Here is a 17,593-nt window from a genome sequence, read left to right on the forward strand (position 1 = left end):
CCCCTGAAGTGTTTAAATACCACACTGGCAAAACCCTTCCCTCTGCTCCAACCTCATTTTGCAGCCTGGATCCCTTCAGCTCTTTGTTCTCAAGCAATTGTGCTCATTAGGCGAGATGTTCAAATGCTTCTCTTTTCTCAATTAATTTTAGCAGGAGTATGCATATGCTGTGCTTTAAGGCTATTATATGGCTGTATAAAAGCATTTTCTTCATGCACAATTCTGAAATAGTAACATAAAATGAGAATCCCTATTACGGTGTCATAGATTTAACCCCAAAGTGCAACTAAGGCCTAACACTGCCACTCACTCACTCCCTCCGCAGTGGGACAGGGGAGAGAATGGGAAGAGTAAAAGTGAGAAAACTCGTGGCTTGAGATAAAGACAGTTTAACAGGGAAAGCAAAAGCCACACACGCAAGCAAAGCAAAACAAGGAATTCATTCACCACTTCCCAGGGGCAGGCAGGTGTTCAGCCCTCTCCAGGAAACCAGGGCTCCAGCATGCATAACAGTTACTTGGGAAGACAAATTCCTCCCCTTCTTTCTTCTTCCCCCAGCTTAACATGCTGAGCATGACATCACATGGTATGGGATAGCCCTTTGGTCAGCTGGGGTCAGCTGTCCAGCTGTGTCTCATCACAGCTGCTTGTGCACCCCCAGCCTCCTCGCTGCTGGGGTGAGAAGCAGAAAAGGCCTCAACTTTGCCGAAGCGCTGCTCAGCAGTAAGTAAAACAGCTCTGTGTTATCAACCCTATTTCCAGCACAAACCCAAACGTAGCCCCATACTAGCTCCTATGAAGAAAATTAACTGTATTTCAGCCAAACCCAGCACATATGCAATTACCGTAAATTTTTCAGATTCACCTAATGATGATGGACAAACTCTAGAGCTGGGGAAACTGGGTCTTGCCAACTTGCGCGCAGTGATTGCCAGTGAGATAGGAAAGTTCTGTGCTTCTCAACCCCACCAAAAATCTCTGACTGGAAGCCTGTGTAAGGGCAGCTCCCTGGTCCTCCCGTCTCTGTATGACTCAGACCCCTCAGCAGAGCAATTGCCTTCAAGAATTCAATGCTTTCTGGGCACCCTTATGCAAACAAAATGATTCACTCACAGAACGTTACCAGGCTTGATAGCAGTTTCTATGGAATAGAAAGCTAATCTTTAGGGTGTGATTTGCTATCATTTAGCAGATGGGTGATGTTTCTATAACAATAGGATGGAAAAAAGGGCAACAATAGTGTGAAAATAGCTGGATTCCTTTATTGGCTTGTTAGCTGTTCTAATTTTAAAATGCATTTCCACTTAAAGCCATCTCAAAGGGCATTAACAGTGTTATCTGTTAGATCAGGTCAGAAACATTTAGGGTTTGATTGTGGGAAAGCCCTGAAAGATGATCAATTAAATTGGAAAAGGAGCCTGTTCCACTCAGTTAATATTGGGAAAATTCAAACTCTCCCGAAGTCCATAGATATTTCTGTTCAGAGTTCTATCTCAAACTGCTCCTAAATATATAGGAATTTACACAGGGAGTTTTCCATTAGTTATGAATACCATCACGTCCCAGGTCCCAAGACATACAATCTTCTAGACATTTCTACATCCAGTTTTAAAGTTTCACAGTTAGACCAAAAACTAATCAAAACACCACATAATACGTTGTTAACAAGAAATACTGTAATGTGTAATCTGAGAGGGAATTTGTTACCATCCTGGTTTTATGGGAAAGAAAACTTACACCACATCACAAACACAAAGTCTATTCCTGCATCGCCTTCCCTTCCTAGCACCACTCCTTTTTGCAGTTCTCACAGACCAGTAGCAATACTAGTGATTTAAAGTTGACAAGCTCTATTGAATTAACCCGAGCTACATATTGTTCTTTTTTATTCATATGGGGAAAAGGCTCCAGGCTAGATGATATTTTTAGTCCAAGCTAGTAAGCATGGCTGAGCATTAGTGGTGGAGAGGCCAAAAAGAAAGAGAGTAATGAAACAGGTGGCATCTTAATGAAGAGCAAGTTTACTCCTGCTCCCGTGTCCTGGTTTCAGCTGGGACAGAGTTAATTTTCTTCTTAGTAGCTGGTGCAGTGCTGTGGTTTGGATTTGGTGTGAGAACAACGTTGATAACACACGGATGGGTTTGGTTGTTGCTAAGTAATGTTCATACTAAGTCAAGGGCTTTTTAGTTTCCCAGGCCTTGCAAACGAGCAGGTGGGAGGGGTACAGGGAAATGGGAGGGGACACAACCGGGTCAGCCAACCTGAATTAGCCACAGAGGTATCCCTTATCATGGGACGTCATGCCTGGTATATAAACTGGGGAGGGATGGCCAGGGAATAGTTGCTTGGGATTGGCTGGGCATTGGCCAGCAGGTAGTGAGCTGTTGTATTTTGCATCACTTGTTTTCTTTTCTCCCTTCCCTCTGGATTTCATTCCTCTCCCCTTCTACTTTCTTTTCATTATAACTGTTATTATTATTATTCTCATTAGGTTTATTTCAGTTATTAAATTGTTATTATGTTAAGCCTTGAGTTTTATGTTCTTTTCCATTTCTTCTCGCTCTCCCTCTGGGGGAGGCTCAGTCAGTAGAGCATGAGACTCTTAATCTCGGGGTCATGGATTCAAGCTCTGTGTTGGGCACCAAAAATGGCTGCGTGCTCTAACTCCAGCTGGCCACCAAGCACCATGCAGCTGCTTACTCACTCCCCCCAACCCCACCCCCAAGGGATGTGGCATTTCCAGACAGCAGCTTTATGATACTGAGGGAGTGTGGAGAGTGTGCTGAGCACATAGATTGCTTGGAGCACCAAAGGTCAATCCCAGAAGGTAGGTAGAGCAGTATTACTTTGCAACCCATTGAATTTATTTGACATAGCTGGATTTGTTTCACTTGTATATGGTGTTTTGTTCAAGCCAAGTTGTCAATTCAATTAGGTAAAGTTCTATAAGTGTAGTTTTGATTTTTCTCGTCACTGAAGAAATTTAATGTAACAGCCCAGATACTTGAAAAATCTTGCATGCAAATCAGGAGTAGCAACAACCACTTAGAAAAGTAAGAGCTACAGCAGTGCAAACAATCTTGAAGTTGAATGAGGCAAAAAAAAAAAAAAAAAACAACCCAGAGTTGACTAGATATGTTTCTACAGTATCATTCACTTCAGAGGTAAATTTTACTCTTCTGAAATCTTGGTATTTATGGAATCAATAGATATCAAGAGACTGGGAAGTAGCTGTGCAGATGGCTCTGTACACTTTCATCTCAAGTACTGGTTTAGCTCACTAAACATAGAAAAGTTACTTCTTGTCTCAAAAGCGCTTAGGCATTCTGGAATTGCTTGTGTTACAATTTGCTATAAATTTTAAGTGATAAAGATTTTTTTGTGTCTAAATTCCCTTTATTGTATGATACTACAGGCCACAGAAGAGTTTGTGTGCAGCAGTATGACACTAACATTTTAATAACCCTTTCAGAAGTGATGCAGCATAAATTGTGGCCCGAGTTTAAGAGACATTATTTCAGTAGCAAGGACATCTGTTGCATACCACTGCCATGAGAAGTTCTTGAAGGAAAAGTTATTTTTCCTTTGCTGATGACATTGGAAGTCCTTAATTTTCTAGAAAGAATGAAGCATAGTCTATTAAAGATGTCGAAAGTGTTACTGGAGATTTTTTGTTCACTGGAAATTCATGGTAGCTTTTTATCCCCACCTATTTAACATGCCAGAGTTGGGGTTTTTCGTAGATAATTTTATGACTGATGATTTTTGTTGGTATCTGGCCTTTGGATTAATTCAAACTAAAAGGGTTAGAAAGTAGTTAACTTCTTTTTATACCCATAGTTGCAATATCTGTATTTTAATTAACAAATCAGCCAAACACTCCTCAAGCCTGTCAAAATTTGTAGCAATACTGATAGGAGGAGGTGCATGCTGTGAGCTTTTTCTTCAGACGGAGGCAGCCATGGAAGCATTGGCAGTGAAGGAGTTGCTGGGTGTCTTGTCTGCACTAATGATCCTGCTGGCCAACACTGTGAACTGTGCCTGGACTACAGATATGTCAGTGGAGACAGAGTATCTTTTCCATTTTTATCCATTGAAAAAAGGCTTTTGGGAATGGTCGCACATGACTGTTCCCAGGTTAAACAGTGAGTGGAAGGCAAGTAGTTCAAGAATTGGTCTAGTCTAGACTTAATTGAGAAGAAATCGCATTTTCTTATTTGTTTTCCTTTTATTAAAGTTGTACATTTTTAATTGTGGTTGTGGGAACAGGAGTATGCTGTTTCACTGCAAGTAATTTTTGTATTACTCTAAATGCATCAACTTTCTGGGATCTAGTAGTAAAAAAATAATTTCCTGGAAAAGATAATGATACATAGATACAATTTATCTAAGCTAGGATAGAAAATAATTATTCTGCAACAGTATCAGAAGTCTACTTATATTTCATTTCAATTTTTTATCCAGTATGGCCATGAGCTGTCTCAGCTAGTTCTGTGTGAGAGAACAAAACATTTCTAAAGCAATTTGTGACCACAATATATATTGTAAAGAGATTATTACTAACAATGAACTATGTAACTCCATTTATTTCAGGCACTGTTGAATCAACCTTTAGTAATATAACAAAATAGTGGTGACATGTAAATAACAGAGGAGGGAACTTTCTGCTCTGTGAGACACCAAGGTTTCCAGTAGTCTTGGATAGAAATTGCTACTAGTATAAAGGAGTGTTTGTACCAGGTGAGATGTGAGAGTGTTGTGATAGCTGCAGTGTAATCAAGTCAGGAAGCCCTAATGAGCTGTAACAGAAAGACAGGTAACTTCAGAGAAGACACTTTTATTTCTCTAGAAAGACTCAATATGCAATAATGGAAAGAATAGATGCATAGAGCGTGGTACAATACAATTAGAATAGAAGGCTATGGCTATCCCAAAGTAGCTAAAATCAGCTTCTCAATATCACACTCATTTTGTCCACGTAGAATCCTAAAATAACCATTTTCTCCCCAAGATTTTCCCCAGGAATTTGCAGCAATCTAAAGGGGGGGGGGGGGGGGGGGGGGGAAGGGAAAAAAAATAAAAACAATTTTAATTTTAAAGTGGTATGTAAAAATGCAAGATGTAAAATGCAAAATGAATCTTTTGTGTTAGTTTCCTTTTTAAGAAACAGATTTTCTCAGATTTGGTATCAGAATGCATCTTTTTCTGATCTCTAATAATTTGTTCCTTTTTATTTTGATCAAGAATTCAGTTCCAAAACCAGGGTTACTAAAAATTGAATACCATCTCTACAAGACAGTTTGATAAACTGAAGCAGAAATCATTAGATAATTCAGCTATTGTCTGGAGAAAGTGGTCATTGAAACAACAATGCTCAAAATTCCAATTACAACTAATCTGTTGAAGAGAGACCCAATGTACGAAAAAGCTGACTTTTAATAAATTAGGTTTCATTCAGGTAGCTATTGACATATCGAGCAATTTAGTTTCTAATGAAGTCAGAATTTTTGCCCTAGATGTCAGTGAAACTACCTACCATCAGCTATGTAAACTTCAAATTACCTTCTGCTGAACACAGGAATAATGAGGTGAGCCGTTAATCATAATAAAGGTGATAAAATCTGACTTATTCTAAATGGCTGAAAGCCAGTGTTCAATTTTTTTTTTTTCCCTGATAGCTAGGTAGCATTTGCCAATGCTGTTTAAACAGATAGCTTGTGTTTTCCAAATGTTTTAACAAATAATATTGATTACTTTTATTGAGTCTCATTTGCAGGCATCAAAAAGAATGGAGTCTTCATGGGAAACCTGAACAACATTTGAGAATTTGAATAAGATTTGAGACAGAAAAGACAGTGTAGGAAAAAACACAGATATAGGTGGGAGATCAGATGAAACAGGCTTTGAAACTGAGGTAGATGGTGCTGTAGTTCAAGGGCCAGTATGATAAATGTTGCTAGAAGGGGAACAGAATTATGCAGGAGACCTCAAGGTGAAGGGAAGAAATAGGAACAGAGAGAGTGAAGGACAGTAAAGATGTTGGTTTTCAATAATCTGTGTTGTAGAGATTTTTTTCTTCTGCCTCAAAATACAGTGCTAAGGATTCACTTACCCAGAACTTCTGTTTCTTCCCTTTTTTGTCAGCCAGTGCTCCCCATCTGTTACAAGAGATGGCACTAGTGAGACCTTTGATGCACACGTTCACATTTTGTGGCTTTAAACAAGCAACCAGAAATGAAAAGATTCTTAGTTGGCCTAACACTAGTATCAGAACAAAGCAAGAGTGACAGACATCTCAATGTTTAAATAACAAACTCTGATGATTAAAATGAAGATAAGTATCCTTCTAGCCACAAGCCAAATTGCCATTAAGGACTACAAAAGCTTATGTCAAATGTAGTTTTAGTTTGTCACTGCAAAAACCTGTTTTCATTGACAAAAGCTCTCCTTTGCAGAGCTTGCCAGCTGAGCTGAACTGTGTAGGAGTATTGAAATTAATGTGAACCTCTTTCTTCAATTCAGCTGAAGATCCCTAGGAACATTTTTTGTTAAAGATCTCATCCAACACCTTTACAAAAATAGCTGGTGCTTTGGGACTGAAAATGTTCCCAGCGTTTCTCAGCTCAAATGAAATTGCTGACAACCTAATCTGTTTTACTGCACAGTGCGGGGGGATGACCTGTAAACTTACTTCACGTTTCTTTAATACCTTTGAGGATGTGCTAAATGTTGTGGTAATATCCATGAACACATATGAGACACTGTCCCCACCTGCCAGGTGATAGGGCTTTCATAATTGTGTAGTTGTAGCTGAACTGTACAGTGCTCCGTGTTGTTAATCCTCACTCTCTCTCTATATATATATACATATACACACACACACATATATATAGGGCAGAAGTTCCAAGGCTGTCATCTGGATGTAGCCCAATGAGCAAAAGCTGCACTGCACACTAGGTATATCACTAGGTATATATGATACTGATTGTTTAAAGAGTTCTGTGTTGTTTTTCATTTATACAATGAAAGCTTGTCTAGTTACTACTCACAGGTTGTGGTGCTCGGGTGTTTATAAAAGGGCACAAATAAGCAGAAAACCAAAGATGTAAACTTCTATAGGTTTTTTTCACAGTATAAAGTTAATCCTAGAATATACATACTGCCATTGAGAGGGCGTTTATTGGTGTGTATCCCACCAATGCCACATGTTTGAGCTGTATTTACAATGTTCCATTCACTCTGAAAGGCAAGCAGCAAAAATATGAGAAGTCCCACACTGCAAATAGGGAAATTAGGATTTTTGTGTCATCTTTGTAAAAAATTTGAAAAGCCACAGTGGCATCAGTCTCATTGGTTAACAGTGGACTCTAATATACATTGAATACCTGCACTTCCAGCCAAAGAAAAGAAAAAGCAAAACAAATTGGTAACTAGCAGAAAGGTGAAGTCTGGTTACAGTCGCAAGCATATAATTGTAGCTACAACTCATTAAATGCAAGGAATCATAAAAAGAATATTGGTCATAATGACCACTGAATGTAATTGTTGTTTTTTTAAAAGGCCCTATAATGCTTTTTCCTTGAATTACCATGTGAAATTTCAGGGACTATTAATAATCTTTGCCATTTCTTTGCCAGATATATTTCAGATACAATCTGTCATGATTGTAAATTAAAAAAAAAAAAGATAAAACAGGCTATCTGATTTCATATCAGATTCAGATTTACTTCTTTCCTTGTGATCATTTTACTAAAAAAAATTACATCAGCTGCAGTGTGAAAGTCCAATATTCACATGAGTCTTAGAGACAAAGAAAATTGCCTTGAATTTATATTAATCTATTCCTACATTCAGTACTACACATTATCTCTCCCACTTGTTTGAGCAGGATGATGACCAGTTCCCACAGACTTACATTTCTGTAATTAAATATTTCTCTAACACTTGTTATTTTCTAAAAAAAAGTTAACTTCTAGTTTCATACCTTGATAGGAATTTATGGATTCTCAGACATGTTTCTAAATGGAAGTAAACCTAGAAACCAAAATGGAACTGGATTCTTTTTTATTCTTGACTATAACATATCCATGAATTTGATTTCCCAGGTTTTGTTCCATCCAAGTCACAAAAATAGAGGTGCTTGATGTATGTATTTTATCGTACAGTTTAGAAAGAAAAGCTGCTTACTTAGTAATCCATGCCCCTAGACATTCATTCAAATACTCTGAATTAAAATATATTGAAGTATACAGGGGTGCAGCAAGCAGGTCAAGAAAAGTGACTAATACTTTATATTCAGGACCTGCCATTCTGTGTCCAGAACACTGTGCCCAGTTTAGGGCTTCCTCATACAGGAAAGACATTAACAGGCTGAAACAAAACCAGCAGGAGTCCACTGAGATGCTTGGGATCTGGAGTACGTGATGTACCAGGAAAGGCTGAGGGAGCTGGCTTTGCTCAGCTCTCGGGAGAGGTAGTTCAGGGGAGGTCTGCTTGTTGTCTCGTGCTATACAAAGGGCAGATATAGAGAAGATAGAGCAAATTCCTGATATGTGCGCAGCCAATGGTCAGAGTTTTCAGCACGGGGAATTGCAGCTGGACATAAGGAAAAAAGGGTTTTACAAGAGTGTTTAGGTACTGCTGAACTGAGTGGTTGTGGACTATTTGTCCTCAGAGGTATCTAAAACTCAACCTGAGAAGCTCTATGAACCTTAAATATGAAGATGGCTCTGCTTTGAGCTGGGGAATTAAACTAGATGACCTTCAGAGATCCCTCCTAAGCTAAAGTATTCAATGACCTAATCAACTTGATCTAAAATGGCCCTGCCAATTTAGGGTGAGGAGAGTTGGGCCAAACAACTTCCAGCCTCAAGTAGTCCACAGCTCTATGAATTACTAAATTTTGTATTCAATGTATAGATTTTCTGTAATGGTTAAATTACTGAACAGTTAAAAAGCTAAGTAAAGATTGTGATGGGGCAAGTGATTTTGCCAGTTTTTTTTAATGGCTGCAGTGTAAAGAGCAGATAAGGTTGATTTACTGTTTACTGATCCAAACCAGTCTTGGGGTTGGTGTGTGAATCAGAAGCAGGACAGCAGGAAATGTGGAATGGACTGTCATCTCCATAGGTGCTGATCTTTACTGGCAGCAACTGTGGCACGAGGTCCTAGGTCTATTTACCAAGCCTTTCCTAAAACATGGCATAGTTTGTTCAGGCTTATTCCAAAGACTGGCTGAGATTCACCAGTTCTCATTTCTCCCAGGCTAACACTCTTCTCAGTCTGAAAAAGCGCTCAGCTGTAATGGAAACAGCTGTTGTTTTTTCAACCACATTCTATATACATTGTTCAATGATGCAGTGTTTGTAGCCACATGCCAGTTTGATTTGACATCTTGCCTCTGGGAATAATGAACGCCAGCTCCATCAAGAGCATTTCTGGGATTTTCTTGCCTTATTCATACTAATATACCTTCTAAAGAGGAAGTAATTCTTTCAAAAACTTGTAAGTGAAAGTGTTCTTGCAGTAGTGTTTTTAGAAAAGGAGAACATATTTTTTAAAATAGATTCCTGTTTTGTAAAATGGATTTCTCAGCATAAGTATTGCATTTGACCTTTGCAATTTCTTTTTCCCTTTTCCTGCCTATAATGAAAACTACTTTAGCCTTACTGATAGAAAAAATTAATTCTGCATTGTATCCCTTAGTTACAACCTATCAAATGTATTATAGCATCCAAGCACAGTTTCTGCTTTAAGCTTAATTTAAGTTTAGATTCCTCAGAGAAAACAAATCTTTAAATATCTTTCCTGTTGCTAAACCAGGCACCTGAGGGTTGTTTTTCTGAGTTATAAAGAAATAAATGATATAAATGAATAATATTAAATTCATCTTGAATTTTAACTACCGTTTTGCTTGCTCCTTGAAATATGAACAAAGACTGACTGAGAAGAATTTGTTAAAATGGTCAGATAATAGTAATCTGAAAATAAATTCAGAGGAAATGTTAACCTTCTAAAACTCTTAGTCATCCCCTAGGCTGAATGGAAACTGGATGGCATCTTATTTCAACAATTTAAAAAACAGTCTTGTTCCAATGGAGTTTGTGTCCTGTATGTTTTCCTACATAGATAGGACCCTGTACAAATATCTTTTCCTGAATCTGGGTAATCTTTGAGATGTAACTTCTTTACTTATTTCATATTTAAAATAGGCATTAGTTGCAAAAGTTTGTTCATTAATAAATTTAGAAAGAGCCCTCATGGAAGACACAATGGGAGTAAAAAGCAACCTGGTATGTTATTGATAACTGTGGTCAGTGCTAGCATTCCAGATCACATTTTCTCTGCAGAGTAGCAGCTCAGAGAAAGTGTTGATGTGTCCCTCAAAATCTTCAGAACCAAAATTGAAAAAAAATTGAGTAATTTCAAATATAATCCTGAAGGAGCTAAATAAGCAATTGGGGTTTAGAAGTGAAGCCCATGCCACCCACTTTTGCCCCATAAAAGTGAAAGATCTGTACAGATTCTGAAAAGTACCAGTAGTACAAGGATATTATCAATCAATGCAAATTTTTGCTTTGGGTATCCTCTGGAAAAATAGATTACATAATAGTTTCTTTACACTATTTTCAAAATGTAGTTAATACAGTGTACTACTGTTTTACTGCTTTCTTCTGAGATTTAAGCAGTACATTAACATTAAGGATAATAGTGCCAATGTCAGCATTGGAATCTAGCTTTTTCCTCACAGTAAAACACTGTGGGATTTAGCTCAAGATTAAGAAATCTAAATGTATGTGTCCCACAGTAGCATACAGAGTATTGGGATCCATTCACTTGCCTAAATGCAGGTGTCTAGGGCTATTTCAGATGCCTTAGAGTGCCTGAGACATCCATGTTTCTGGCTGACATGACAGAGGACCTATGAGATATCCACATCCTTTTGGAGACACAGCCAGGTGGGAAGCTCTTCCCACTGCTGGTAGCACCAAATATTTGTGTGGGGACCACTAATGGATCCATGAGCAGTTGTATCTGAGTTGCTCTGCAGTCTCTACCGACTTTACTGACTAGATTATTATTTCTGTGATGACAATTTGGATGTCTAGCACATCACACCTGTCTGAATCTTAAATTGAATCCTAGCGTAATGAATTGCCTACTGAAGCATGAGATAGGCAAAGGAGAAGACTGGAAATTATTAGGAAATACACAGTGAATAAAGTGTCAGAGTAGGAATCAGCAGATAATAGTATCGTTTCCAGAATTACACAACTGTAACACATCACTTCAGAAGAAATGATGAGGAAGATTAAGACATTACTGACTGAAGGACTTGGATTCTGCCCAACTTAAACCATCAGGCATAAAATTAAAGAGTTTAGAGAACAGGGTAAAATTATGGTAATAAGCAACATGGAAATTACAGTTCTGATACATATTGGTTTGTCACAACATAGCACAAAATCATAGATGCTACAGTTTGGTTGAACAAAATTAAACCAGGAATTTATTGCACTGAAAAGGTTGTTAAACTAATCTGGGATGCATTTTATGTCCCCTCATGGCTTGGAGCAAGAGCTGGTCTAGGGACCAACAGATCGGAAGGGTAAATGACACTTCAGTTAATTTTCCCTGTAAAACAGCTGTGGCTTGGAGTCTTCACCATGGAATAGAATCCTTTTGTGCCAGGCATTGTGAGTGAAAATGATTTAGTAGTAGAGCAAATCCTCCTGCCATTATCTGCTTTTACAAAGTAGTCTTTAAAGAAAAGAAATGGAAATCTATTCATGAATCTGAGATGCATCAATATTTTGACTATAAATTAAAATCAATGGGAATTAATAAATGATTGTCACTCCTTCATAAAAGACTATGACACTTCCAGAGCTGTCAGCTGATACCATTCCTTTAATACAGTCAATGTTGTATCTTCTCCTGCAGTTGTTTTTCTTTCTATGACAGTTCTTGTTCCTGAGATCCTGTAGCTCATGCAGCCAAGGTATTAATTACCTAAAGTAGACCTATCAAAACTATGTGTTGCTAACTAATGACATCTCAACCTTGTTGAAAGTAATCAGAGATTTCCAGTGTCTCCAGGGAAGCCGAGGCCTTGGAAGATAGTAGATGCGATAGTGAGCAGCAAGTCAGGCATGGACTCTGCTTCATGTTAACAGAAAGAAAACCTGAGCAGCTGGGATTAAAAGCAGGCAAGATCGTGCATGTTTTGGGTAAAGAATTATACACTGTATGACTGGAACACTACGCTAAATCCGGTAGGTCACAGCTAGGAATAAAAAAGCAACAGAAAAGGGTATTCGTGTGACAAATTGAGAAAAGTAGTAGTCAATATGTATAGACACTAAAGACCTAAATGTGTGTAGGGCTCAAACGTCAAGCAGAAAGAGAAAATTGTGTCATACCTTTGGCTATAGATAGTATAGGGGGAAGAAGTCCAGGAAAGAAAATACCAAGAAAAAATACCCCAGCAGTGAAGTAGTTTAACTCCCAGTGGAATTAGTTCCCAAGTGGAAATGAGAAAGACTTATAAGTGAGTTGACACATTCTTGGACGACATCCATTCAATATTACATTTTCTGGAAGATGACCAAAATAATCTAATAGCACTTTTTTGTCTCTTGCTTTTGTGATTATTCCAGCTTGATATTTACTCCAAATTAATGACATTTCAAAAGCAAACAGATGCTAGACCTCATTACTCACAGAGACAGGGAATCTATTAGCATTATTTTTACAACTCTTTAGACCACTAATGTCCCCGCATTTGGTATTTTTAGTAAAAGCTTTCAACCTTACCCTCTCCAAAATTTCCATTTTTATTAAGAGAAAAAGAAAAGATTTTAAGTAATCATTAAGGAGAAGGTCTGCCTATTAATTAGCAAAACATACTTTTAAAAAGGGAGGTTTCTTCTGTCTGAAAAAATATTCTGTTAGAAATACAACACTTAGTTTCTCCCAAAGAAACCATCATGACCTTCAATCAAAAATAAACTTGAATAAAAAGAAGTAATTTCTCCAAATTGCATTCAGTCCCCTTCAGGAGAAAAAGTAAGCAAGGTATTTCCATTTAGTCAACGGAAACCACCTCCAGCTGACTCTGCAACGAGAATTCTGCTGCTCCTTCAGATAAACGGATGAGTACTTGAGTGCTTCCATAAAAGGATTTTTGTAATTTTGTGTCCAGTTTTGTATAGTAGAGGCACCTGAGCGTCCTTTTCAATAATAACTTTCCCTTAATATTAACTCTGTAGGAGTAAGCCCTGAATGCACAACACTTCCCGACAGTTAAAAAACTAGAATATGCAGATTGCTTCAGTATTCTTCCACAGAATGGAAATTGGTTCTGTTTGAACATTTCCTAGTTTCTTTTTTGCTGTAACAGTACAATGAAGGTGAACTTTACAAGTCTGAAGAAAATTTTCAGAAAAAAACATAGATGTCAGTAATGAAATATCATTAAATAAAACCATAAACCAGCTAGAAATACAACTTAACACAATAAAAAGGGTTATCAGCAGTGGCTTCAAAACTGAGGTGTTTTGTAGGAGAACAAAAACTAGATTCCAGCATGCTTACATTTGGCTTTGTAGGTAAAATGCTTTTGACAGCAAATACAACAAAGACATCTGAAGAGTGTGCTAAATAATATTATACAAACTGACTCCTTAAGACTGAAGAAATCAACTAAAAAGTAAGGCTTTAAAAGTAAAGAAGAATGACGGGTGTCAGATCTCAAGCTATTAATTCCTGCAGATCTGTTGATGTTAGTGGAAGTCAGTGCTTTGCTTTAACCGGGCAGTTAAACTGTTTACTGAACACCATTCTCTAGGAATCAGCATTCTCCGTCATACCTCCAACTTCTGCCATTTGAAAATTTGTATCTAGAACAGACTCCTTACATACATACTGACAGTCCTCATCTACCAATAAAATATACACAAACAGAAAAACAATATTAAATAATTCTTGCCAATTTTTTGCCAAACATTTCAACTCACAGTTGCGTTTTCTGATTTATAGTTTGTAGGTTGAATGTTGGATTCACTGACATCACTGGCAAAACTCCCAGATTTACAGGAATAAAGCTAAGTTTTGTCTCTGGTTGGTTGGTTGGTTGGTTTGCAATAGCTGCTCCCTGTCTTTCTAGAGTGGGGGTGCGTTCAAGATAGGATTGTGTCACATCCTATCCTCACAAACAGAAACAATGAATTTGTTAAAAAGCAGCAAGCATAGAGGATGCACAAAAGAAATATACATATTCTGGTTTTAAGGTTTTGGTCTTCACTCATAGTGTGCTTTGTCCATTTTTTTCCTAAATTTCTTGGGTTTTTAAATATTTTCATTTCTGTTAATTTCTGCATTCACAAGGATCTTAAGGTCAAATAAGATAACCAGAAAACCTTATATAACCTCCAATACAACCACAACATAAACTTAGAATTGAATATTGCAGTTGGAAGGGGCCTACAATGATCAGCTAGTCCAGCTGCCTGACCAATTCAGGGCTGAACAAAAGGTAAAGCATATTGTTAAGGGCATTGTCCAAATGCCTCTTAAACACTGACAGGCTTGGGGCATCAACCACCTCTCTAGGAAGCCTGTTCCAGTGTCTGACCAACTTCTCGGTAAAGTGATGCTTCCTGATGTCCAGTGTAAATGTCCTCTGGTGCAGCTTTGAACTATTCCCATGCATCCTTCTAGATGCCAGGGAGAAGAGCTCTGTACCTCCCTCTCTACATCCCCTTGTCAAGAAGCTGCAGAGAGCAATGAGAGTCACCCTTCACCCTCATTTTCTCCAAACTAGACAAACCCAGAGCTCTTAGTCACTCCTCACAGGACATTCCTTCCAGCTCTGTCACCAGCTTTGTTGCCCTCCTGTGGATGCATTCGAGGACCTTCACATCCTTCTGATGTGAAGGGCCCAGAACTGCACACACTATTCAAGGTGAGACCACACCAATGTTGGACACATCTGGATAAGCACCGTTTGAACAGCTGATCCTATCATGTTAGACACACCCTAGGTATGGCCTCTTGGCTGCCAGGGCACATAAATAATGGGATTTCTGCAGTTATACATTTAATCTGATATTTCTGACCCTTTCCATCCCTGAAAAAAATGCCAGTGATCAAACAAGAGTTGGTGTCCAAATTTATTCAATCCAACTTTAGGGAACCAAGACACATGGATTAGGAAAAGGACCACTCTCTACTATCAAGACAGGAATACCTTCTGAAGATAACACATCCCATCTAAGTACTGACCACAGTCTGTGCTAACAAACTGGACTCATTTCTCTCTCTAATACTATGTTTTCTACATAAGAATTGCGATTTTGTTGTCACCACACTGGCCAAACAAATGATGAAATCTCTCGGGCAAAAATATTGTCTTCCCATATACTATATATACACAGCAACAGGATACAAAGATTACTCAGTCCCTGTCACCTTCACCTCATTTATTTTAATATCAAAGGTCTGTTTTTGTAAAAGGCTCACAGCACATCCTACTCCAGACAAAAACAGAGGGGGACAGAAATACATGTGATCTGAAACTCTTCATCTCCCTTTCTTCCCTGGACTTGGTCATATAACTGTCATAACGCCACCAGACAAAAAAAACGTGTAACTATTGCAGGTTATGTCCTATTCTTAATGCTGTAACACAAAATCCTAGTACATTTCAAAGACTAGGATTTTCATCTTCTCAGTTAGACAAAAATTTAGTTTTTCATCCTTTATTAATAAGAAGGTTGTTAGGGTCACTGACCAGTGTTCTCTGCGAGACAAAACTTAGAATATAGGTGCCGGAATTTGCAACTATGGTTTTGTCTGGACTTTTTAGCATGAGAGATGAGTCAAATTATCAGTGATTCAATAGCTAAATCATTCCTACAAATCTACCATAAAAAATTGTATGGGAGACAGTCTCACAGATTTAACTGCATGAACCATCTGACACTGTGTCTCTTTTCCCCGTGATCTTCTAATGTATTTCTCTCTGCTGTAAAATATTTTTGGGTGCTGTTTAACTTTTAAACTATAATATCTGATGCTGATTGTCTGAAAATAATAAAGTAGATTATTTTCCCCCATGAAAGAAAAAATGAACTCAACTCAGGGTTTCTTTAGTCAGGAAGAAAAAAAATTGGGTCATGACTTTTGGCAGTTTAAGATGTTGCTTGGTTGTTGTAATTCTGAGTCCAAGCTTGAGTGATGGCAAGACTTGGAAGGTATTTGAAGACAGTGTCTTCAAAGCCAAAACCTGAAATATCATGAACAGCAGTCACTGGTATCTTTTTTAAGCTTTTGGACTTCACACAGGTGAGTCATTTAATTGTGTATTGCATTTCAGAGTGCTGTTGCTCTGTCTGGCTATCACCTCCACACTAAAACACAAGTTTCTTGCCTCACATGTCAGTTTTGTCCCCATTAGCATGGCTTTTTGTGTTAAGTAACATTTAACCAGTATTTGTTTGGGGCATAGATGTTTCAATGCCATTTAATCTGCTGCACTATCGAATCTGAAGTTTCCACTGAATCATTGATAAAAATAGAGGGAAAATGTGTTTCCAGTTAACATACATCTCTCAAAGTCCTCTTATGAAAACCCTTTGTCATTCTGAGCACCTGCCAAACATCTAAAAATCTATCTTGTTCATTAAATAGTATCAAATACTTTTTTAAAAAAACATTCTTGTCCTCTTCAAGCCATAAGATGACAGTCCATAGGTTTGATTGTAGCCAAAGACTTGGGCTTTTATGGTCTTTCTGAATTTCTCACTGTCAGGGGATCAGCAGATATAGCCTTTTGAGTGAAGGTAGGAATCAGATATTGTAGCTTGTCACTGATACTGAAACAATGCAGAGGAAAGAGTCTGAGAGAAGATTTGTCTGAACAGGCTGCAAACATTAATGAGGGATATTTTACTTCACTATGCCTAACTGTGAAGAGAGATGTATTTGAACTAGAACCATAGCTGTCTAAGCCAATGTACTTCCCCTACACTGAATAAACTTCGGCATCTTTATATTGTTAACAAATCTGCCTCATGTTTTCTTTATGTATGGACACTACATTTCTTTTCTGTCATCTTTTCCTAGGTGGAAATAAGAAAGCCAAAGGAATAGAAGGAAAAGATTAAAAGAAAACATGCACCAATTTTACAGACAATCTGCTATAGAATAGGCTTGACTGTTCAGCAAGTCTAGCTTAAATGTATAGACCTGAGAGATAAATCTGCTACCAAGTTCATGTTTGATGTGAATCCAGTCTACTTTTATTAAGAGATCTCGATATAAAGATGAGTTTCACATGGAAATGATTTTTCAGTCATTTGTGTCCTTAAAATAACAGTGCAGCTGAAAAAGTGAAAATTACCAAACTGACCAATTTGTCTTCCTTAGTCCAACTTGCCATTTGCAGTTTAATTGTGCCTCTTTAGCTTATTTTCATTCAGGTGTCATTAAGAGCTGTAATTGTATGTGCATATACACACAGATCCATGTATAAGTATGTGTACACATACACAAACATACATATGCAAGACATTCTGAAGATACTACCTTA

The 17,593-nt window shown here is 37.9% G+C and overlaps 1 protein-coding gene across 4 annotated transcripts in view; it reads right to left on the bottom strand.

The window, feature by feature from the left end:
- Window positions 1-374: 374 nt before the first annotated feature.
- The window catches only part of TINAG (tubulointerstitial nephritis antigen), a 50,643-nt gene continuing 33,424 nt past the window's right edge, over window positions 375-17,593 (bottom strand). The window contains exons 10-11 of one of the 4 annotated variants that reach the window (XM_056343006.1): window positions 6,113-6,158; window positions 375-672 (exon numbers count right to left, since the gene is read on the bottom strand). In XM_056343006.1, the coding sequence (XP_056198981.1) occupies window positions 616-672; window positions 6,113-6,158 (103 nt within the window). In that variant the 3' untranslated portion in view covers window positions 375-615. Of the gene's footprint in view, window positions 673-4,568; window positions 5,037-6,112; window positions 6,159-7,205; window positions 7,240-7,675; window positions 16,878-17,593 lie in introns of those variants that run through there. The other 3 variants (XM_056343005.1, XM_056343008.1, XM_056343007.1) reach the window with 3 other exon arrangements.

The sequence above is a fragment of the Falco biarmicus genome, chromosome 6, assembly GCF_023638135.1.
Source record: "Falco biarmicus isolate bFalBia1 chromosome 6, bFalBia1.pri, whole genome shotgun sequence".
NCBI classification, from domain to species: domain Eukaryota; kingdom Metazoa; phylum Chordata; class Aves; order Falconiformes; family Falconidae; genus Falco; species Falco biarmicus.